The sequence below is a fragment of the Primulina tabacum genome, chromosome 17 (assembly GCF_025594145.1).
Source record: "Primulina tabacum isolate GXHZ01 chromosome 17, ASM2559414v2, whole genome shotgun sequence".
Classification (NCBI taxonomy): domain Eukaryota; kingdom Viridiplantae; phylum Streptophyta; class Magnoliopsida; order Lamiales; family Gesneriaceae; genus Primulina; species Primulina tabacum.
In genome coordinates this window covers 11,155,140-11,177,362 of record NC_134566.1, presented here as the reverse complement: position 1 = coordinate 11,177,362, position 22,223 = coordinate 11,155,140, and the positions used below count along the sequence as shown (strand labels likewise).

The 22,223-nt window shown below is 33.3% G+C and overlaps 5 protein-coding genes across 6 annotated transcripts; 1 reads left to right on the top strand and 4 right to left on the bottom strand.

Moving 5' to 3' along the window:
• Positions 1–128: 128 nt before the first annotated feature.
• LOC142531473 (cytochrome b5-like) lies at positions 129–1,984 on the bottom strand. Its single transcript, XM_075637602.1, has 4 exons — positions 1,826–1,984; positions 1,636–1,731; positions 656–722; positions 129–551 (listed from the first exon to the last, which is right to left on the bottom strand). The coding sequence occupies exons 2-4, from the start codon at positions 1,720–1,722 to the stop codon at positions 301–303; spliced, it is 405 nt and encodes a 134-aa protein (XP_075493717.1). The 5' UTR covers positions 1,723–1,731; positions 1,826–1,984; the 3' UTR covers positions 129–300.
• A 7,644-nt stretch (positions 1,985–9,628) lies between these two features.
• On the top strand, positions 9,629–10,177 carry LOC142530478 (protein S40-2-like). The gene has a single exon (XM_075636315.1). The coding sequence runs from the start codon at positions 9,629–9,631 to the stop codon at positions 10,175–10,177; it is 549 nt and encodes a 182-aa protein (XP_075492430.1).
• Positions 10,178–12,481: 2,304 nt separating this feature from the next.
• Positions 12,482–16,080, bottom strand: LOC142531471 (metal-nicotianamine transporter YSL3-like). 2 transcript variants are annotated; one of them, XM_075637598.1, is made up of 8 exons: positions 15,814–16,080; positions 15,179–15,608; positions 14,823–14,995; positions 14,563–14,660; positions 14,285–14,419; positions 14,005–14,194; positions 13,800–13,917; positions 12,482–13,693 (listed from the first exon to the last, which is right to left on the bottom strand). In XM_075637598.1, exons 2-8 carry the CDS (start codon positions 15,525–15,527, stop codon positions 12,759–12,761), a joined length of 1,998 nt encoding a protein of 665 aa, XP_075493713.1. In that variant the 5' UTR covers positions 15,528–15,608; positions 15,814–16,080; the 3' UTR covers positions 12,482–12,758. The 2 variants fall into 2 exon arrangements, with proteins under 2 accessions (XP_075493713.1, XP_075493714.1); XM_075637599.1 differs by lacking the exon at positions 15,179–15,608 and having other exon boundaries at positions 15,814–16,076.
• Positions 16,081–17,900: 1,820 nt separating this feature from the next.
• LOC142530477 (uncharacterized) lies at positions 17,901–19,248 on the bottom strand. Its single transcript, XM_075636314.1, has 3 exons — positions 19,029–19,248; positions 18,460–18,882; positions 17,901–18,379 (listed from the first exon to the last, which is right to left on the bottom strand). The coding sequence occupies exons 1-3, from the start codon at positions 19,246–19,248 to the stop codon at positions 17,901–17,903; spliced, it is 1,122 nt and encodes a 373-aa protein (XP_075492429.1).
• Positions 19,249–19,421: 173 nt separating this feature from the next.
• LOC142530476 (uncharacterized) lies at positions 19,422–20,206 on the bottom strand. The gene is made up of 2 exons (XM_075636313.1): positions 20,110–20,206; positions 19,422–20,008 (listed from the first exon to the last, which is right to left on the bottom strand). The coding sequence occupies exons 1-2, from the start codon at positions 20,204–20,206 to the stop codon at positions 19,422–19,424; spliced, it is 684 nt and encodes a 227-aa protein (XP_075492428.1).
• Positions 20,207–22,223: the final 2,017 nt, after the last annotated feature.

Genomic DNA, 22,223 nt, shown 5'->3' with positions numbered 1-22,223 from the left:
AATATAGGAGCTCTATGTTTGTGATCCAGGTATATTATCTTGGATGTAGGAAAAGTACTACAAAAAGCTAAAATTGAAATTATAAGCTAAACAAAAAAAAAAGTAGAAATGCCATGGGAAAATACTCATAAATATAATCAGATGCAAAAGAGCTTTAAAGTGGACTACGATGGACCAGACAAGTACTTCGTTCCAAACTTGAGTACGCTCAAGCTCTGTGGAGGGTAGTTTTCTTCGTTCAACACCCACAGAAGGTCCGAAAATAGAACAAGGCAACCGGTAAATTTGAATTTTATGCTATCATTTCTCTTTGGCGTAATGACGGACAGCAAAGGCCAAGCCCAGTATCAAGAGAGGCACAAGGAACTGCAAGATCTTAATCACAAACTCGGAAGTCTTGTCCGGATTGTACGGGGCTTGTGTTGGAGGGACATATGCGTGTTTCAGGGGAATGGTTGACATGTCTACCTCCCCAATGTAATATTTGTCCATCATTTCCCTAGCGGAATCACTGTGTCCAACGTCTTCAAAGTCATTGGTTGCATCTTTCCCTGGAGATTGCCAACAAATTTATTGAATTAGTATGTGGTTTTGCATGATACCTATGATGAACAAGGAATGGTATTAAGGAATGGTATTGTATTGGCTACATGACCTGTTGCTGATAGCAGAACTTCGTCACCTCCAGGATGATCATCCATGAATGGGGTTACATCATAAACCTGACAGATAATCAAACAAGCATATTACAAGGAAGCTCCAAGAGAACCAAACAAAATGGCACAGAAAAACTATTATGCAGCTGTATTGTTTCTTTCTTAAAACAGGTGGGACGTATTCCGATTTCCATGTCCTTTCTAGTTCGAAATAACAGAAAGTAGAGCTTTTCAACAGACAAGAATTTAGGTGCATGCACAGATTACAATCCAGAGATGGAATTGTTTAACCAGTTAAAGTAAATAATCATAATTAGAACCGACCAAGTGGATATAAACAACGTAATTAAATGCTGTGCAATTGGAACAACTTATGCAAGCAAAGTAATTCACAGATAGGCCTTCAAGGAGAACTCTTGAGGTGGGGTATTAGTTTCAAATAAATGTATTTGGATGTTTTCACCAAATATTTGATATCTACACGCGGCATTCTTCTCAAGCCTCTGCAACAAGAGGGACAAGATCCTAACTCACACCCATGTTTTTCCAAGTACAAAGCAAAAACCTCGATAAGAAATTTCGAACTACACGATGCAACGGCGACATACATAAACATCTAACTACTGGCAAACCATGCAAATGAAAGAGAGTCAACTGAAAAGCTTGTGTTAATTTCAATACAGAAATCATAGCTACAAAAAACTACTTAACCCATAAATAGATCTCCATAATACTCAACACTAGTACAAAACATAGTGAACAAGAAATAATTCACATACATAGGCTAACAGGATCACACCCAAAATCATCATCAAACTTCTCAGTCCAAAGCCGAGAGCTCATCAATTCAAATTACAAAAAATTTTCATCAGTTGAGCTCAACAACAAAACAAAACATAGATCAAGACAAGATCTCAGGTCGGTAGATAAGCATCCATTACAGCGACAGGGCAATAGCACAAACAAGAAGATATCTGACCTTCCCATTAATAATTAGCCAGCAATCCTTAATCTTGTTATGGCTCGAAACCTCCTCAAATGAGCGAACTTTCAGATCTGACCCCATTTCCCTTCCCTTCAAAAAATAACCATTGATCAAACACATTTCGATATAAAATACCCAAATCTACAGAGTTCGATTGAAAAAAAAAAAAAAAAGGCTTGCTTACCACAGAATCTGAATTTTCTCAACTTTGTTTCGACGGAATCGAAGTTTTTATTTTTGTATATCCAGATCCAGAATCATCATATTTGTGAAATGACTGTTTTAGTCTTCAAATTGATGAAAATTACAGAGTGTGACCCATTTCCTTATGCTTGGACCCCAGAAAACTTGAAGTACGCTTACTTCCAGAAAGTTCTGTTTGACTTATTTTTATTTGTCTACAGGAGTTGACTTACATTTATCATTTTATTAATTATTAATATTAAAGAAAATTGAAGATAAATCTCCATATCAAAATTCAGATTGTTTTTCACTCTTTATACCATAAAAATTTTGATTAAACTTCCCAGCCATGTCAAAAATATCCTTAGTTGTTTTACTGGACCAGAAATGTTACCAGAGTCGGAGTAAAATTATTTCAAATATACAATATCATTATTACTGTGTAATAAAATGTTTGAAGATAAGATTTTCTAAAAAAATTATGGATCCGAACTTATGTTCGAAATCAAATATTTATAGAAATTATTCCAATACTTTGAAATATTTACAAGATTAGCTAACCAATGTTAGACATAAGGAGCAAATAAAAACACAATAGAGTCTTAAGGTAAGCTTATGATTGAAAATAATAGGATCCTACAAATAGTATCGGGTTCCTCTAAACTCTCCGAAGATCTTAGAGAGATCCAAAAGATGGTACGAAACTATAACAATCAACTATAGTATGTACCACATAAAATTGAGGAAATCCTTGAAAAACAAGAAATTTTTTTTGAAACATTAAATGATATTCAAACAAGAATCCAAACTCTAAAACAACAACCAAGTTCTAGTATAAGGATATCGGAAGGAAGATTAGCACCATCTTTTGGTACTGAACCCTTATTACACCAAAGAGGGAAGACTAAGATAATGCCAAAACCTTTAACCGACGAAAAAATGATCAATCTGATTAAATTGTCTCGTAAAAGAAATTAAGCTGATGAAAACATAGAAAAGATTGGTCTAGAAGGTCTTCAAGACATCGCACAGAGTCTTTTGCGAATATCAAAGTCACAGATCTGAAGATGAGTGCAATAAATGGCGAACCTCCCTCGATAACTTGATCATCTTCCCATGAACCATCAAGGAAAAATAAAAGATCTCATAATATAAATATGAGAGAACCCCAAACAGATATTCAAGTAGGTGGAGAAGCAAACCCATCGGAAACAAGATCAATAAAAAATCAAATTCCCTTACACCAGACACCCTGTTAGAAGTCTGTTTCAGAAGCAATACATTTTTATGGGGTCATGCTTAACTTTGATGTACTGGATTTCAAAAATAGAGAAGATCTAATAGATGACTGGATATCAGCTATGAGAATCGCAGCAGACACATTTGATATCAACAAAGAATGATTCATTAAACTTTTAGAAATGAGTCTGATGGGATTAGTTAAAATCTCTTGGGACATGACTTCGGTAGAAATCAAAGAGTCAGTCATAGCCGGAGAATCTCTTAGTGATGTAGCTGGGAATACAACTACCCTATTTAAAGTAGCAATTTATAGTGGTAGACTATTTTAATAGTCAAGACACATAGAAGAAAAATAAATATACTCAAGCTATGTATAGTCTTGAAATACATCACATCTGTTTGCTAGATGAATATATTATGTAATTCACTAAATATAGATGCAATTTAAGGGTTGAAGAAAATATAACAATACAACTTTTCTTTGTAAAATGTCAAGTCCCTCGAGAGAAATGTTAATTTGGGAATACGTCCCTGAGAATCCAGATACTTTGGCATGAATGATCTCTTTTCTCAACGAAAAATTGACATAATGATGTTATATGAAGCATTACAAAATAATTACAAACAATTAAGGGGTATTAATAAACGTATCCATTTATGTTGTAAAGAAAACGATCTTCCAACAATCATTGGAAGTAAACCACAAAGCCATAAAAGAAAAGACTTTAGAACTCATCTTTATGCCATGAGGGGAATAAGTGGAAGTAGTTCTTGGAAACCAACAACAGCGTGGTCTAGAGAAAAATTCAGATCTTAAAAATCTAGACAAATAACTGGACCATCAAGAAATAAGATGTCTCAAGCATAGAACTCATCTAAGCAAGAGGCGTACACCAACAAAGAAAACTTTCAGAAGAGCTCAAACCCGAGCTAATGAAAGTTTTAAAAATTGTAATTGCTGGACATGTGGAGCAAGAAGTTATATTTCGATCAAGTGTCCAGAAAAATACAGAAAAGAGATAAAATATTTTGAACCAACTCCAGATATTGAAGAATCGGTTTATTACCAAGGTACAATACAAGTACACCAGTTTGAAGATATTCCTTCACACGAGAGTATATATGAAGAAGAAGAAAAAGAAATCTTGAGTCAAGAAGAATCTTATGGAACAAAATCAGAATCTGACACGAAACACATGAAGACTTGGTTGGTTTCTTTAGCCAAACAACAATATTTCATGACATGGTCCAAAAGATCACGAGGGAAAATCCTAGCCTACAGAGATGTTAAGGATTCTCTGCATGACAGGTAAAAAAGTTCTTAGGAAACCTTGGCCGGAAAAACATAAAACGTCATCTAATTTATAAAGTTTTCAGAAGAAAAATAACAATCTCAATGGAACTTAAAAAAACTGGATGGAGATTCAATTAATTCTTTCTGGAGAAATTAAGTAAGAATTGCAAAAAATAAAGATACAATTAGCATGAACCATGTCCTGCATTCATATCGGAGCATTCTAGATTATGATAAAAACTACTTTTAAAGAAGGAATAGAATCATCCATTGACATTGTTGTATGTGATAAACTAATGAGTAATTTTAATTTAAAGATTTAATACTGGTAACAATCTCAAGGAATTTATGTGCAGGAAAAATTATTAAGAGTAATTTACCCAAGATTGCCTACAACCTGACAGGTTCGAGATTTCAGCCGAGTTTTTCAAAGAAAAAATGTTGATAAAAGAGGGTAATAGAACATATTCTGTTACCTATCAAATTTCATATGCTCTATCTAATATACATCACTCATAATTGTTTATTATAAACGAGTTTATAGAAATATCAGAAATCTTTGGAAAAGTTGCTCAGACAATTTATCAAGAGAGAATCTAGTTTTCTTTAATACAAGAAACGTATATTCAGATACAAGACAAACTGATTCTACAAAGGAATCAAAGTCTTAAACTGAAATCAAGAAAACTATCTTTTCAAAGAGATAAAATAATAAGACACAGATGTGGAAAAACACATGTCCAGTAAACACAACGAGTATTAATAATCTTTTCGATAATAAGAAAATTTAGATGTCCAAAAAGGTGGAAAGAAGTCAAAATAGTATTTGATTATACAAGACAAAAAAATCAATTTACATGTGATACAATATACTATCTAGAACAACCTATAATAGAAACTTACCAATGAATTATCAATATTGATGAATTGAAAGTTCATATTAAAGGAATACCGGGAAATGAAACATATCAATTGGTTCTTGGGTTAGAATTTATTGAGGAACACAGAACTTGGAAAAATCTAGATAATAGAATGAAAATCATGGCAGAGAATAAAATGTGGAAAATCCAATGACCAAGAGATATACATCCCAGTAGGAATGTTGCATGAACAATTTAAAGCAGAATATATTGTTGCTTATATTGATTCAAGAGCCGGAATTTATACAGCAAAAAGATGAGTGTTTTCAAAATAATTGAAAGAAGAACTACCTCAGATTACTAGATGAGATTTATCCAATTGAATCTTAATTTTACGTAAAGGGATTAAGATGATATAAATATTAATCGGAGGTGCTGGACAAACACATTGGTACAAGATGAAAACACCACTGATTTATTTTCATGATACACGAGCAGACATTCTTCTAGGAAATAATTTCTTGCAAATGTTTAGATCCTATACACAAAAAATTGAGAGTAGAAGATTATTGTTCACAACACCATGTTGTCACAAATTCATAGTGCAGAGATTAAGAAAGACATTTTACAGAAAATTTTCAATCCAGTTTTGCAGCAAGCTTGGTGATAAAGAAAAATTTATCAATTAAAAAATAAAATATTATAGATGTTTCGAGAAACAATGTTTCAATTAAGTGCAGATCAAAACCTCCAACCATAATAAGTAAAATTCCTCGAAATAGCTTTACGCTAGAAAGATGATGAGTTCGAAAGAAAAGTATCCCTAGAAGATGCTAAGAAAAGATCAAAGAAAATTACAGTGAAGATCTCTTGGCATGATGAGACAAAAACCAACTCCAAGCCAGCCTTAAAATTAAGAAAGACATAGAATATGAGTTCGTCAGATTTAAACATATCCCGATGAACATAAATGATCAAAAAGATATGCAGATTATTATCAAAGAACATTTAGACCTTGGTTTAATCAAAACATAAATATCATCATATAGCAATCCATGATTTCTGGTAACAAAAAGGAACCAACCAGATTATTAATTAATTATCAAGAAATTAGTAAAATTATGGATTTTGATGGGTATTTTATACCTAATAGAGAACATTTAATCAATTGTATATGTAACGCCAAAATATTTCCTAAATTCGATTGTATGTCTGGATTTTATCAGATTAAGATGAAGGAAAAAACTAAAAAATTCACAGTTTCTTCTACACCGCAAGGTCATTATATTTGAGAAGTATTACCTATGGGTTTGCTAAATGCACTTCAGATATTTCAAAGAAAAATAAATAATATATTTTAAGATTATTTTAATTTTATGTTCGTTTATATTGATGATGTTTTAATAACATCGAAAAATATGAACGAAGATATTAAATATTTATAGATTTTATCTAAGGTTTGTAAAAAAAAAAGAGAAAGATCAATCATATCTGAAAAAAAGATAGTTATTGCTACAAGAAAGATTGAATTCCTTAGAATATGAATAAATTAGTCAGAAATAATTCTGCAAGAATATATAATGGAAAATGTGCAGAAATTTGCAGATGAACTTAAAAAGAAAAATAACTTCAAAGTGGATCGTTAACTTTGCTGGAATGATCATTAAGAACCTAGCAAAACACAGAAAAATATTTAGTTCATTACTGAAAAAAGATGCAAGATTTATATGTACAGAAGAGCACACAAATGGAATTAGCTAACTAAAAGAAATTTGTAAAAATCTTCCAAAAATAGTTATTTATCAAGATGAAGATTATCTGACATTATATACATATGACAGTGATCATTGAGGAGCATTAGTTCTTACAAATTTCACATCAGGCGGAGAACAATCATGTATATATTGTTGTGGGCTATTCTCATATGCAGAAGTCATACGATATCATATCAACAAAAATGCATTTTATGCAATAAAAAAGACTTTTGAAAAATTACCATTATTTTTATTTGCAAAGAAATTTTCCTTAAAATTTGATAATACACATGATGGATAAAACCAAATTCTTATCCCAAGGAGTTAAAAGCATGATATGAATTTGAGCCTCTTGCCTCAGTTTATACTCAATCACACAACTTCTTAGAAATCTCAGCACTACCATAATATATACAAGAAGTTGTTCATGAAACATGTGCAGATAATGATTATTTGTCAAGAGGATATATTATGGAACTTTATTTTTTTACCGCAACACCAGAACCAGCTGTAAAAGGATCACATGAAGCCTTTTACTTCATCAAGTTGAGAATAACATACATGAACATTCAAACGATCATTAAGGGTCCTTTAGATGATGAAAACCTCTTGTTTCATCACTCTCTGAAGATTACATCTCCACTAAACGAGCATGAAGATTATGAGTCTATGTCATAGAAATAGACAAAATCAAATTTTCATCTAAGCTTTGTCAAAATTTTGTAAATGTATCTTTTCTGTTAAATATCATGACAGAAAAAACTTCAAGATTAACAGAAGAAATATTTGAAAAGAAAAGAAATTTTATGTGAAACAACAAGCTATCAGTGAGTGAAGAAAGTCGTTGAAAATTTTGCAATATGGCTCATGTGAAAAGATGATCAGAAGGAATCTCCCAAACCAAAAAGAGCCAAAATTCAGGAAAGGTTTTCGGCCTAGATCTGACCGAAAACATATTGTAGAGACAACTCCAAGTGATGAAGGTCCACACAAATCAGGTTTTCCACGGGAAAGGGACCCTACAAAAGTAAAAGATTCTTCGACAAAGGAAGAGAAGATATGTGATCCAACAAACTCCATTATTGAAGGATGAACCACTCAACCACCACAACATGACATATTACTAAATAGTGGTAGACCAACTAAAAGATTCTGTCGGCCACAAGTGACAATGCAATTCACAAGTTTGAACTCCTGATTAAACCACCAAGACTTCTATATATCAAGACATAAGAAAGACGAAGACATAATTCAACATCTTCATTTTTTGTTCAAAATGAAGTTTGTAATATTTTTAATTTACGTGTGTTGTAATTCCAACCACTATAAGTAGCTAAATAAGTTTCTACTCCTCTACATGAGATTACTAGGTCATAATATGTTGTATGTTTGAATAAAAAATCAAGGTTTACTGTCTCTCTCATGTACTATTTCAAAAATTAAACTTCTTCACTATACATCTTGATGTAGGAAACAATACATGGTTATGCTAAGTACTGTTGAAGGGATTTACGATAGGAACCATCTATTGCGACTGTGTGGTTGTGCCATGATGAACAGTTTGTAAAACCCGGTGGATAAGACCTGACGATAAGCTCTATATATATATATAATATAAATTATGGTGTAAATCTTGAAAATATTTATGTAAACAGGGAGCTCAAACAAAAATTTCATGAGTTAAAAGTTAAAATAAATTGAAATTCGAGAATGAGGAGTTATTGTCAATTTACCCTTAATGTTACCAACTCAATTAATCATTAAAAATGTCACTTGTTTGATTAATATTTTTTATTGATTATATGATTTTCTGCCTATAATAAAACATACAATACATCCTATTTTCACAAGTAAAATAATATTTTTGAGTATGAGCTGAATTATATAATTTGTTTGGAGGGACACTTTTGTGATCATATGAAACTGAAAATTTAATAATGTGTCGTGCTTTAATTATGTGAAAGGTGACATGAAAGAGTTATATGATGACTAATTCAATCCATTTCTTTTATGTCTTTTCAATAGTATTTAGATGTCATTTTAAAAAAAAAATATTTTGATGTGAAATTTTATATTAAGAAAATTATCAAATAACAAACAACTTAAAATAATAATAACAAATTGAACGGCTTGAATGCGACATTTGAAATATGGAACATTAATTTTAAGTGAAATATAAACAAATAATACCTTCAAAAAAATATCAACAAATAAATTTAAAAAGTAGGAAAATATATGAATTTATAAATTATAGTATTACAAAAACTATGATAAATACAAACTATCAAAACAGTGAACAAAATATATTTATAATAATTAGTTAAAAGAAATTAATAAAAATTGGGAAACTTTGACTCTATTTTTTGTTTATTTCTTTGATAAGGTTTTCTTTTCTTTAAAAATTAGAAATATCATTTTCTTTGTTTTTTTTAGAAAAAAGAACATAATCGATAAGTTATAGTTCATCCTAAACAAAATTCTAAATATAAAATATTGAATATAAAAATTGTAATAAACCCGTCCTCGTGTGGTCTTGGTAATGGGCATCTTCCAATCAGGCGTTAGCTCCACTCCACTCCACCCATCTCCTCTCCTCTCCTCTATATAATAACTAATAATATAGAATTTTCATTCATATATTGCTGGTGGAAACCATGGTGGAGTTGATCGCCGGCGCCACCCGCTCATCCTCCGGCGACTTCCTCCAACAACCTCCGCTCGAGCTTTATGAAAGTGACGTCGTTTGGTCCTTCCTCTCGTCCCCCGATTCAACCTCCCCTTCTCCGCCGTTCATGCACGATCGCCGCCGCCACAATCGCTTTAGTACTCCTCAATCCGGTCTTTCGGCCGTGCTTGGCAACGACCATCTCCGCCTTTTCAGCAGCCAATCGAAGATAATCCCAGCGTCGCCGAGGTCGGAGAATGTTCAGGTGAAATTCCACCAGTCGGCTCCGGTTAATATCCCCGTCTGGCCGAAGCAGTTTCACGGCAACTTTAATGAAATTAATGACGGTGATGGTTATCTGAAGAGGTTAGATGAGGTGGAGGAGGAGGAAGATGAGAAAATGGTGCCGCCTCACGTGATCGTGGCGCGATCGCACGTGACTTTCTCGGTTTTCGAAGGCGTGGGGAGGACGCTGAAGGGAAGGGACTTACGCCGCGTTCGAAATGCGGTGTTTCGGAAAACAGGTTTCATTGATTGATTGATCGAAAGAAATTTTGAAAGATGGCCAAGGAGTAATATTAGTACTGAGTCTCCCTTTGTTGTAATTTATGTTTCTCCTTTTTTTTCCTTCTTCTTTCGATCTTGATCATGGTGATTGGGTGAAATTAAATTGATCATGTTTGGGAAAAAAAGGTGTAGTATGATATGGCCTTTGCCATAGAATCGAAATAATTGCTATTTCTGTGCAAACATGTATATCTTTTTCATTATTTCCGAAATAAGGAGCCATTATTGTGAACCAGAGCTGGATTTGAGTTCCATGAATGTTCACTTCCTTGATGTCAAGAAGTTATATTTTGTCACTAACAATTTTTTTAGCTACCCTACCGTACTCGGTGGTATCTTAAGCTTATATTCTTGCACTTGGAGCCTGGTGTAGCCTCAAAGGATCAAAGATACTCTATGTTTCGCTTGATCTAGCCTTCTACTGCAGAAAGTTCATGTCTTTGTGGTTCTCTATTGCTATGTAGATATTAAAGTTATCTCTTAGATTGACTCCTGATTTGTTAACTTGAGATTCAACAGCACCTCCAAGATTGAGGAAAAAGGACATTTTGTTGAATCGCATGTGAGCCAGGGTGAGATATCTTGTTTATAAAATTAAAGCGAGTGCATGGCCAGCAATCTTGTTTACAGAAATAAAAACACGTGCGCGTGTCAGTGGTGTTGATGTAGAACGATCATTCATGTCAGCTTACAAGCACTCGCTGCGCTAAGCATGGCAGTATATGAAATCTGTTTCTGAGATTTTGTCCGAAGATATGAGGTGCGGATTGTTTGATTCCCCATGATCTAACCTCCAAACCACTTAATATGGCTTTGGATACAATATCTCTAGTGGATTCCTTGGACCATTGGCATTGGACGTCTTATCGTTGAAGTGAGCGCGTGTATTCAGTTTTATAGACTAAACTAAGGTTCAGTCATTTGCTTAAATCCATTTTGGCATGTTATATACAGAGAAATTATGTACTTATACCTTGACGTAATGAACTAAATATTCTTCTGCTATTACTTTCGCATGATGATATGCATCAGTTGGGAAGACTCTGTCTGTTTGATGTTCTTGGATAATGCGAATTGTCGGATTCACAGTTCAAGAAATGCCTTGCCGTGCTGTCTGAGAATTTATACGAAGAATGTTGTAATGTGGTTTTGGTCGTTCTTTTACCTACTCACTCTTATTATTTCATTGTATCTTGTATGTAGTTGGGTGTTATTTTCATTGGAAAAAGGGTTTTATTCTGAAAATGACACTATTATACTGATATAGTTGAATCTAGAGTGGGACAGAGATGCATTTTAGAAAACTGACAACAAGTGTGGTTCTATGCTGCAACACTTAGAGCAGATAACATCTGTCAGGACATGGGGTTCTCATTTACTTTTTCATTGATCAGACATAACTATCGTCGTGGAATCCTCTAGGTGCTTTTACTTTTCACTGGTTGCGATGTATCTTAGGATTTTCAGTCTGAAAGTTAGTTGTTGCTGACGGGGATGCACCTAGACTAAAGGATAAAGCGGAGAATCTATCAGATGTGGAGAAATACCTGTGGTTAATCCTTTATTGTTGTTCTTTCCTTTTCTTCCTTTTCTATCTTCAATGTCCTCCTACCATGCCTTTTTCTCTCCCTTCAAAATTTTCATGTCTTTCATGCCTGTTGTGTTATGTTTTGATGAACTTAACGTGCTTCTTAGTGGCATTATCAGTGCTGTTCCAGATCAATTAGTTGCACTCATGTTTTGTTACATCCTTGTTACATTTCAAGGCTTTTGATTATACATAATCGATCCTAACTTGTTTACCTAGGTTTTTGGAACTTGGAAGTGTGATTTCTATCACACGTGCCATGTCTATCATAACATGTTTTGCCTTGCTTGGAACTTGGAAGTAGTTTTTTTAGAATGACACACCAGTTGATCGGGACTACTCGTATCTGCCGAGTACCTAAATAAGAAGTTTGTCTGATTTGAAGGTCCTTTTAGTCGTGAATTTTCTTGTTTCTCTATCCATCCTTGAATCTTTATAAATTGATATCTGAAATTCAAGATGAAACACTATTTTAGAGAAGTCTTGCTGCTCTTTCTTTCTTTTCGGCTAATAAGGTTGTAATTAAGCTAGGTTGGGCTTGATTAGCATTCAAATGGCACCGAACTTGGGTCAAGTTGCTTAGCTTGACAAGGTCCATACTTGAGCGTAAAATACTTGACTTCATCATGAATCAGTCGAACTTGAGTTGAATGTAGTTACAACGCCCTTAAATAGTAATAAAATAAATATTTATAAGAAATAATATTATTTAACACAGATAAATCGAGGTTGAATAACTCGAGGAGCATATGTTCCTATGTATTAATTATTTTAGTTTGAGACAGCCGCTTACACCTTACTAGCAGCTCCAACAGCTTGCAACACTAGTTACCAGCACAACTAAAATTATTCTTATATCTGATAAATATAATTTGCTATCCATCTTAATCTCTATGATTGCCAAAATTGTTCGGTATTCCCATCTCAATTATTACGCTATGCACTTCTCAATTTTACTGATTTCTCATGAGCTCTTTCCAGGCAAGAAGTTCATACAGATTGGAGGATGAACCTTAGCTAAAGCAAGTATTGATGACGGAAGAATCCACAACCCATCGCCACAAATCAAACCTGAAGCCACTGCTGGCACCATCAAACCAGCCTTCCTTCTGTCAACCTTACGCCAAACACAGACAACCAAACTCCCGACACACATATCAATGGCAAAATAACCCCCCACAAGAAATGGCACCGCCATAGCCATAGGAAGAGGAACCCATTTTCCGAACTTATAGGGTATTATATCTCTCAACAGATTAGTCAACACTGCAAACGCAAAAAACCCATAACAGAGTTGCAAGCAGTGTTGAGGCAGAGCAGAGAAGCCCTCCACTCCGAGAATCGCCATGTTTCGGTATACAAGTGCATAAGGAGCCTTATATTCACCATTGGGATTCCCCACGTCAAAGGCCGTGTAAAAGAGGAAGAATGAGAGAGGAGCCACCACACACCCAATGGCAGTCCCAATACCTTGACTAAGAATCATGGATCGAGGGGATGTTAAGGTGAGATGCCCCGTTTTCAAATCATGCATCAAGTCCGAGGATATGGAAGCAATGGATTTGATTAGGCCGCATCCGATGAGTCCTGCAACTACTCCATTGTCTTCCCCGGCTAAGGCTGCAAGAACGAAGAGAGCCACTTTCCCATAATTATAAGCCATATTCATGTCGGTTAAACCAGCACCATAGGCATTGCAGAAGCTTAGACACGGTGCAAGAATATAGGCCACAACAACATAGTACCACTTGAGCTGAGGAAACATTATTGGGACCACAATTACAGAAATTACAGAGAAGAGCATGTAACCGACACATGCTATCCATATAGGAATGTTTTCTCTTATGAATACTTCATTTCTTCGCAGATCGTCCAATGGTTCGTCTTTCTTGTCTGAAACTGATGCAAGAAACATATTTATTTCAGTGCAATAAAATTTTAAAATACTTGCAACTTCAAATCCTCTCCTGAGATTTTAGAATAAACCATAGTCTTAGCAGCTTGCCTGATATAACCGCATTCTTCTTCTTGAATGCAGCATGCATGCTTCTGACAGTAAACAACAGCGTCTTGAGAAAATTGTAGAGACCATCACCTAAAATAAGAGCGATAGAAATGAAGACCTGCGTAAAAGTGCAAATTATTCATTTCATTTTCTGAATCAAGGAAAAATAAATCATCCATCAAGTAAAGATTTCTTCTGAACTAACCTTGTAACCATTTAAACTCTTCATGCTACTTTCCTTGATGTTTTGAGGGTACCATTCTCCGTTCTTTTCGCTTATCAATGGCCATATTACACCCCAAGAAATCACAGCTCCAAGAAGCAAAGAAAAGTTCACAAGGTGGGAGCAAATCATTCCAGCTCCTACATACGTCATGCTGAAATCAAAGTAAAATCTGCCAAAAAAATAAAAATCGTATCACCTCTGGTTGAAGAATTGGTGTATATTAAAACGTAAACTTACAAAGAAAGTGTTTTGTATGTACGTTTGTTTCCAAGATTTCAATCCGAACGTAGGGAAATTGACAAATCCGCAATTTTCCCCACCAGAAAAAAACCACTGAAAGAAACTCCATATGAAACTAAGTGAGAAGAACTTCATGAATCCGCGAACCTGTTTCCTGAAATTTGAAAGAGTAGAGTCATTCTCTTCAATCCCCACGAGAAAATAACAAAAATTCCCATGAAACTTTACTTGCAACTCTTCCATACAAAATCTCGACTCCATCTGTATCCATAATGGAAGGATTTAAACTTTGCTTACTTTGCCGTCTTGTCTCCTTTAGTAGTGTGAAATCCATTTATAAGAACAGCGGTTGCAGTTCCACTTGGGTAAGGTAATTTATAATCTAAGATCATAACCTGCCAATTATAATCACAAGCACAATCAATCAGAGAAATGTATGAATGAGGACTTTAAAGATGGCAAAGAAAACAACAAAATAAAGTCATTCTACGCAATGGAGGTTTCAATAATTTCGAACGGGTGGGGCGAAAAATCACATGACGCAATTATGAGCATACCTTTCGTAGAGGAACCAAGGCAAACAACCCCACAAAGCTAACAACAAAAAGAAATCCAATCATCCAATCAAGCTTAGGCTCTTTATAACTCCCAGTGGGATTCCCTTCTGTATCAACTCCAGCCTTCACAAGTGTCTTTTTGTCCAATCCAAGAAGATAAGATCCAAAGCCACCTGATTAAACCATAACCAAACAAAACAAAGCTCAACATCATAATGTTTTGAAATTTTATGTAATCGTATTTTATAAAACAAGTTTCACCCCCTGAAGCATCCAATAAAATGGATCCGCCTCTGCCACAAAGAAATCACATTGTCCTAGAAAATCAAAACTAATCAAGATTTTGAGTTTCCAACCTCCTAATGCAATACTATAGCAAGCCACAGCACAAGTCTGAATGGTTGTATTTTCTTGTTTAGTAAACGGAGTAGTGACGAAGTTGGCCTTCTGAAGAATTTTTGTCCATGTTCTTACAAACACAAAAGCAAGAAGTGCGGCTGATACATTGAGATTTGGTACAAGTCCAGTCGTGAGATTGAGCTTCATTACTATGATACTGTAAATAATCCCAATCACTAAACTAGCCACAATTCCTCGAATTGTTATCTGTTTATTCCATGGAGGAATCCTATTCATCTCCTCCGCCTGGCCTCTCGTTTCTTCCAAATCTTCATTCTCCATTTCTCTATTGTCACTGCTCACCATATTGAAGCAATTCTATCACTTTCCCTTCTTTTATTGAACAATTATCCGATTAGTTGTCGGCCTTGTGAAAACTAAAATATGCTGAGAATAAGGGAAAAAATCAGATTAAACAATTCTATCACTTTCCCCGATTTTGACAATTCTATCACATTCCCTGCTTTTTTCACAAAATCTTCGGCAAATGTCAAAATTAAATTGATATGAATGTCAAAAAAGACGATTTTTTTAGACACATTACCAACGTAAATAAATTTCATCTCATGCATGAGAGAAGAATCAACATTACCTAGCGGTTGTTTTTTGTTCCTCGGATTCAGATGATCACTCAAAAACGAATTTCTCCAAAAACCCAACAAAAAAAAAAGGGATTTTTAGACACCTAAACAGAAAACCGACTTGATTTTTTCTCTTTCCCAACCTGCTGCATCTGACAATCGAGAGAATTATAACCATTACATACTGGCAATCTTGACTCTTGTATGTACTACCATTTGGTAGTGGTAGTACGACCCGAAAAGGCATTAACTTTGATTGTACTCCAACCGCAATAAATAGAATCCCGTTTTAAATTCAGAAAAATTTTCACATTCTTGGTTTTGGTAGCTTCCCTTTCTTGACTGCCTTTTTATACTCGGAAAACATTTCATCACACACTTTCTCATTTCATACACAAATGAATGGTACGTGGTTTCTTGAATATTTTACTCAATGGATTGAGACTTAACGGGGTCTATTCAATTCAGAGTTTTGATGATTTTTAATGATTTTTTCAAATGATAGGCTTTTATGAATTCGATAGATTTTTATTTACCTCTACAGAATCTCACAGATTTATAAACAGATTTACGTGGATTCATGTAGATTTTTTAACAAGATTTTTATAGATTTTTAATTACACGTCTTTGTCTCCGAAACTAAGTTTTTATTGATTATTTATAAAAAACTAAACGGTTTTTATTGTTTAGTTTTTTATAAAAGTTTTCCCCTTTTTGTTGGAAGGATAAAATCTGTGATTAGCTGAAAACTCGGATCTGAATTAAAGTGTTCTTCTAAGGGCACCCACATTGGTGCATTAATGGGTGATTATTAACACCCATTAATATTCATGCACCAATGTGGGTGCATGAATTATTAATCTAAATTCATCAGAATGAACGGCATTATTTCGCAAATAGCGACGGTTTTTCGTAAACCGTCGCAAATTGAAAAACGTCGCTACTTGCGACGGTTTCTCAAACGGCTATATGTAGAATATAATGCCAAACTAGCCGTTTAAATAAAAGAGTCCAATATTTTTTTCATTTTTTAATAATATTTTAATGAATATTGAAATTAAGTTATTTTTAAAATAATAATACTATTTATTTTTAAAAATATTTGTTATAAAATTTAACAAAATTAGAAAGATATTGAATTAATTAAAATTAAAAAAAATGAGTAAGTGGACAATGAGACCCATAAATAATGAAAGTTGATATTAAATGAATGTGAGTGTGTGTTAATAATGGGAAAATGTTAATGTAATGAATATGTGGCTCGTGGACCCCATAATTTTTTAGGAGATGAAAAGTTAATAACATAGATTAATGTGGACGGATGCGGATGCCCTAATGATTCTGTTTGTTTGAAACTTCTTGTCCCCCCGCGTAACCAGTCAACTTGTTTGGTTCCAAATTCCAATCATCTTTCGAGACAAAAGAAGCTTGGGCTACTTTAATATCACTCGATTAGTGATGAGTGTATATTACGTCGAGAATAGATTTTTTCGATATTTTTGCATAATAGGATCATTAGATGATCTTATTTGAAAATAAAAAACGAGAAGTTCATACATATATTTTTATTTTATAATATGATGATCGGACAATCATTTTATACAAACAAACCGAAAGTATTTTCGGTGTAGTATAGATCCATTCTGACTAAACAATATATTATTTTTATTTTAAATATTGCACATAATGAACTTTTGTCTTATAAAAACTTGTTTTTTATAGAAAAGTCTTAAACTAAGAGCCCGTTTGGTATCAAAAGTTTTTTGATTAAAAGAGTGTTTTTTTAAGTTGGCTTTTAAAAGTGCTTTTTTAAGTAAAAGTTGTGTTAATATTGTGTTTGGATGAATAGATAAAAATCACTTTTTAAATTAATAAATGTGTTTGGATACATATCATTAAAGTGCTTTTTTAACTCATTAATTTATATATATATATATTTTATAACAGATTTTTAACAAGTGTGATGTATAAATATAAATAATTAAATCCATACCAAAACAATAAAATATTGAAATCTTAAAAACCATAAAAACAATTGTTAATAACAATGGTTAATGATTACATTCTACTTTAATTTATTTAAATAAAAATTAATAGTTCAATGTCGACCTTGTATTGGCAGTGAATTTCTTATGTCATCTCTCAATTCTTTCATTTCCGTAATATTTTCTTGTGTTGGCTCTTGCCATCTCGTACCTCTGTCATGGACATAAACATTTTCACCATCTTGCTCGATTTCTTGTAAATCATCAATATTTTCGAGTTGTTCAAGAATATCTTCAGCCGCATCGTATCGCCTTATGAAATTGTGTAAAGCAAAACATGCCACTATAATTTTAAATTGAGTATCTTGACAAAATGTGGGCATATTTTGTAATACCTTCCATCGTGCTTTGCACACTCCAAATGTTCTTTCAATAATCGTCCTTAAACTGGAATGATGATAATTAAATACTTCATTTTTTGATCTGAACTTTGGAGCCAATCGAAATTGAGGTAAATGATATCTAGTATCTTTATACGGTCCCATAAAGCCTTTGAAAGTAGGATAACATGCATCAACTAAATAATATTTACCTGCAAAAAATAAGAGTTAAAGTGTAAATATTTATCTAACAATTATTTAAAAAAACATATAAGATATATTAATATCAAACCTTCAGGTGGGAGTGGAAAATGCAATCTCTCTCTGGGCATAGCCTCTTTAAAAATTTTAGAATCATGAGCAGAACCTTCCCAACCAGCCCATACAAAAGTAAAGCACATGTCGAAGTCGCATACAGCCATAACATTTGTTGAAGTATACCCTTTTCTTCCAATGAAATCTATTTGCTTGCTAGGCGGAACACGAATGCATATATGTGTGCCATCAATAGCCCCTATACAATCTTTAAAATAAGGCCAATATCTTTTGTCATTCTTAATATATTCAGAGACATCTGTAAAATTAAGATCGATAGGTTTGATGATATCTCTCGACAACTTCCATATGGACTCTAAAACGCTGTGAAACTGTCTTGAAACAGTTTCCCCCGAGTGTTGAAAACGCTCTTGAACATTTCTAACTGAAGCAGGTTGACCTATTATGTACAAAAATAATCCCACCTTTCATAGATATCAACTCCTTTTGTTTGCTGTAAGCTATATTTTTGGAGTAGATCGTCACATAGTTTATAAAAAACATGTTTCCTCATTCTGAACATTTCAAAGCATCGTGTCTCATTACCATTCAATATCTCTGCCACCCATTGAGACCCTGATAACCACGATGTCTTACATTTTTCTTTAACAATATATTTCAAAACATAATTCGTAACACCACACAAGGATAATAAAACCATTCTTTTCTTAGAGACATGTGTATTTCTAATAGAATCAACGGAAATGTCGGAATCACTTGATGCATCAGAGTTATCTGATATAGTGGAGCCTGAACTCGCAGACATCCTGTGAAAATATATGAATAAAGATAAATATATAAAAAAAACAATAAACATTGAAAGTTTTAGATTATTGCATTAAAAATTTAAATATACTACTTAGTAAAGTTGACTCATCAATCAATAAAAGAAAAAACAAGTGCATTATTCAAGTATTTTTCCTAAAAACATAACTCATGTTAATAACGCTTCAAATCATCTTTAGTGAATGTCTTTGCCCAACCAAGCTGCAGTTCCGAGTCCTTCAATCCGATAAATGTTTGCCTATTATGCTTTTTACCCAAAACTCTAGTAACTATGAAGAATTGCTCACTGCCAACCACCATACCAGGCAAACTACGAAGAACCTCCAGACAATTTTCAATGCTACATGGATCATCTTTTGGTGTTTCATGTATAGACTTTTGAGTCTCAAATTCTTGAAGGACACGATCAAGTTGATCGGCTAACCTAGTGGCAATGGGACCTCTTTTTTCCCCACTCTCCCTTCTTTTTCTCTTCCTTTGCTGCATAGAGTTGTCAGCTCCCATTGTTGAGTTTTCCATAAATTCTTGGCTTTCAACATTAATATAAACATCACTTTGAAACTCTCCATCTAACTGAACATCCAAATCATTTGTATCATCGTTGAAATTATTATGAATTGGTTGATCCTCTGATGGTGCTATTGCAGCATAGCCAGTTGCTATAGAACCTTTAAATATATTTTCCAATAAATCTAAATTCTTGGGTCTCCTCAATCTAAACTTTGCATACTCGGGATTTTCTTGTAATTTGCAACGTAACAAAAAATAAATAAAAATAATTGATTAAAAATTTAAAATGTAGTATATAAATTATGTACCTTAATCTTATCCTCCCACTAACTATTATCAGCTTGCACGGTCATCTTGTTATGATCCCAACCAAGGCCAGTCTCATTATTTCCAATAAGTTGTGCCCACAGTGCAAAATATTTTCTCATAGAATCTCATTTATTTTTGAATTGTTTTTGATTCAAAGAAAGTCACGTTCTCTCATGAAATTTTGAAACTAAATTTGTGTACCCCGTTTTGTTTAAATGTTTGGTAGGCTTATTGCCGGATTCAATTTCTTCCTCACAAATTTTTAAAAATATTTCGGTATTCTGATCAGTCCAATCCGTCTTATTATTTCCATCAGCAACAAATCCAGGTTCAACAGTCTCAATCGTATATCTAGGTAACTGACTTGGATTTGATAATCCTCGTTTAGGAGCTAACTTCGAATACATTCTATATTCAAAAAATAAAACATAAAAAAACAATAGATTATCTAATTCACAATATCATAAATGAAAAAATAATACAAACAAGGATTAAATAATATTACAGTAATATTATGGTATATAACATATTTTAATTAATATAATATTATATACGTAATACACAAGAATTGATGAATATTATATACGTAGTTGCAAAAAAATGGAATAAGCAAATACTTTCCCCTTCCTGACTTCCTGGATTTATCGGATCATTGACCGAATTGTAACATAATTATCTAATTCACAATACGTAATACAGACGTAAATGAATAGGGAGTGTAGATTCTGCAGCAAAAAGAAAGCAGAAAAAAATGAACGAACAAAAACCTCGACGGAAAAAAAAAATTGTACCTTGTAGAAGAATGGAGAAAAGATTGAGAGGAGGCTACTGGTGGATTTTTTTTAAGGTTATTAAAAAAGCTAGTGAAAAAAGCTCTAAAATAGGGCTTTTAAAAAAGCTCTAATTTCAACTTACTAGAAGCCCACCCAAACAAGTTAAAAATTAAAAAAACACTTTTTTTTTTTAAAAAAAACACTTTTTTAATTGTAGCTTCTTATACCAAACGTGTTCTTAATCTGTTTGCTAAAATGACTACATGATGACTACTCTATCTTTATATGTTGACATTGCTACACGTAAAATATTTAAACTTTTATTTAATTTATATGACCAATTTGTTGCTATTTAATTTTGATTGGACTACATATTCATCTTCATGGGGACTACCTGAATTTTATTTTTTTTTTAAGCTGTTGTTGATTGTGATTTTGGGTTGAAATATTTTTCATCTCTCTCCTACCATGGGTATCTTTATTTTCTTCTCCTATACTTGAATTTCATAGAGCACTTTTGGATTCAATTTTACTTTTTTTTTTTTTGAAGAACTGCGCAGAGATCATGCTGAAGAGTTTGAGAAATTTTGATTACATTAGTTTGTGAATGTTAAGAACAAATTACATTTTAGTTTCAAAAAAGGAACAAATTTCCGAACTCAAGAACTCCACTGTTATCTCACATCTTTTCACTTCCTAGAATATTTATCTAAAACATCTAAAGATTCGTGCACGGAGAATACGGGCGAGAGTGAAACTAATCGAACTTACAATGTCCATAATCAGCCAACCCCACAGGTTTTTATTACATTTTTGTGTTTTCCAGAAATTCACATGTATTGTAATTTATATCATGCTGTCTGTGTTGAAGAAGAAATCATGATTCAAACATATATTAAAATCTCATGTTTATCTTATTTTTTTGGGTTATTGTCATGAAGCTCGTGTCATTATCTAAGAGCAGATGCTACTGTAATTAATCATGAATGCTGTGTTCCATTACAATGTGTCACTTGGATATCATTCTATGCAGGTGCATGGATTTGTCCTGAGGTTGCCGAAGGATGGAAAACATTGTTGTTTGTGGTATTCAAATATGAGAGGAAAGCAAGAAGAAAACAAAGAATATGGCTTGTAGAGGCAAGTGTTTAACACTTTCTCCTTAAGAAGAATTTGCCCCTCACAATGTGCTAGAGGTTGTGGCAATCTTCTCCCAAGATACAACTACAACTCTTGAATAATGAGCACTCAAATATTCAAGTTCTATAACAAAGAAATGAAGGAACTCTCTCTTGTTGAAGAAGGAAGAAGAAGAAGATGCAAAAAGATGTTATGTTGTGTATTATGTATTTGATTTTCAATA

What these genes read in the sequence shown, in the direction of transcription:
- LOC142531473 (XM_075637602.1), bottom strand. Translation starts at nt 1,722, where the DNA reads ATGGGGTCAGATCTGAAAGTTCGCTCATTTGAGGAGGTTTCGAGCCAT. An exon ending in GGCTAATTATTAATGGGAAG is followed by an intron (nt 723 to 1,635) that starts GTCAGATATCTT and finishes ATTATCTGTCAG; the next exon opens with GTTTATGATGTAACCCCATT. An exon ending in AGTTCTGCTATCAGCAACAG is followed by an intron (nt 552 to 655) that starts GTCATGTAGCCA and finishes GGCAATCTCCAG; the next exon opens with GGAAAGATGCAACCAATGAC.
- LOC142530478 (XM_075636315.1), top strand. Translation starts at nt 9,629, where the DNA reads ATGGTGGAGTTGATCGCCGGCGCCACCCGCTCATCCTCCGGCGACTTC.
- LOC142531471 (XM_075637598.1), bottom strand. Translation starts at nt 15,527, where the DNA reads ATGGTGAGCAGTGACAATAGAGAAATGGAGAATGAAGATTTGGAAGAA. An exon ending in AAAGGAGACAAGACGGCAAA is followed by an intron (nt 14,420 to 14,562) that starts GTAAGCAAAGTT and finishes TTCAAATTTCAG; the next exon opens with GAAACAGGTTCGCGGATTCA. An exon ending in GAAGAATGCGGTTATATCAG is followed by an intron (nt 13,694 to 13,799) that starts GCAAGCTGCTAA and finishes TTCTTGCATCAG; the next exon opens with TTTCAGACAAGAAAGACGAA.
- LOC142530477 (XM_075636314.1), bottom strand. Translation starts at nt 19,248, where the DNA reads ATGTCTGCGAGTTCAGGCTCCACTATATCAGATAACTCTGATGCATCA. An exon ending in GGTGGCAGAGATATTGAATG is followed by an intron (nt 18,883 to 19,028) that starts GTAATGAGACAC and finishes TGTACATAATAG; the next exon opens with GTCAACCTGCTTCAGTTAGA. An exon ending in TTTTCCACTCCCACCTGAAG is followed by an intron (nt 18,380 to 18,459) that starts GTTTGATATTAA and finishes TATTTTTTGCAG; the next exon opens with GTAAATATTATTTAGTTGAT.
- LOC142530476 (XM_075636313.1), bottom strand. Translation starts at nt 20,206, where the DNA reads ATGAGAAAATATTTTGCACTGTGGGCACAACTTATTGGAAATAATGAG. An exon ending in GACCGTGCAAGCTGATAATA is followed by an intron (nt 20,009 to 20,109) that starts GTTAGTGGGAGG and finishes GCAAATTACAAG; the next exon opens with AAAATCCCGAGTATGCAAAG.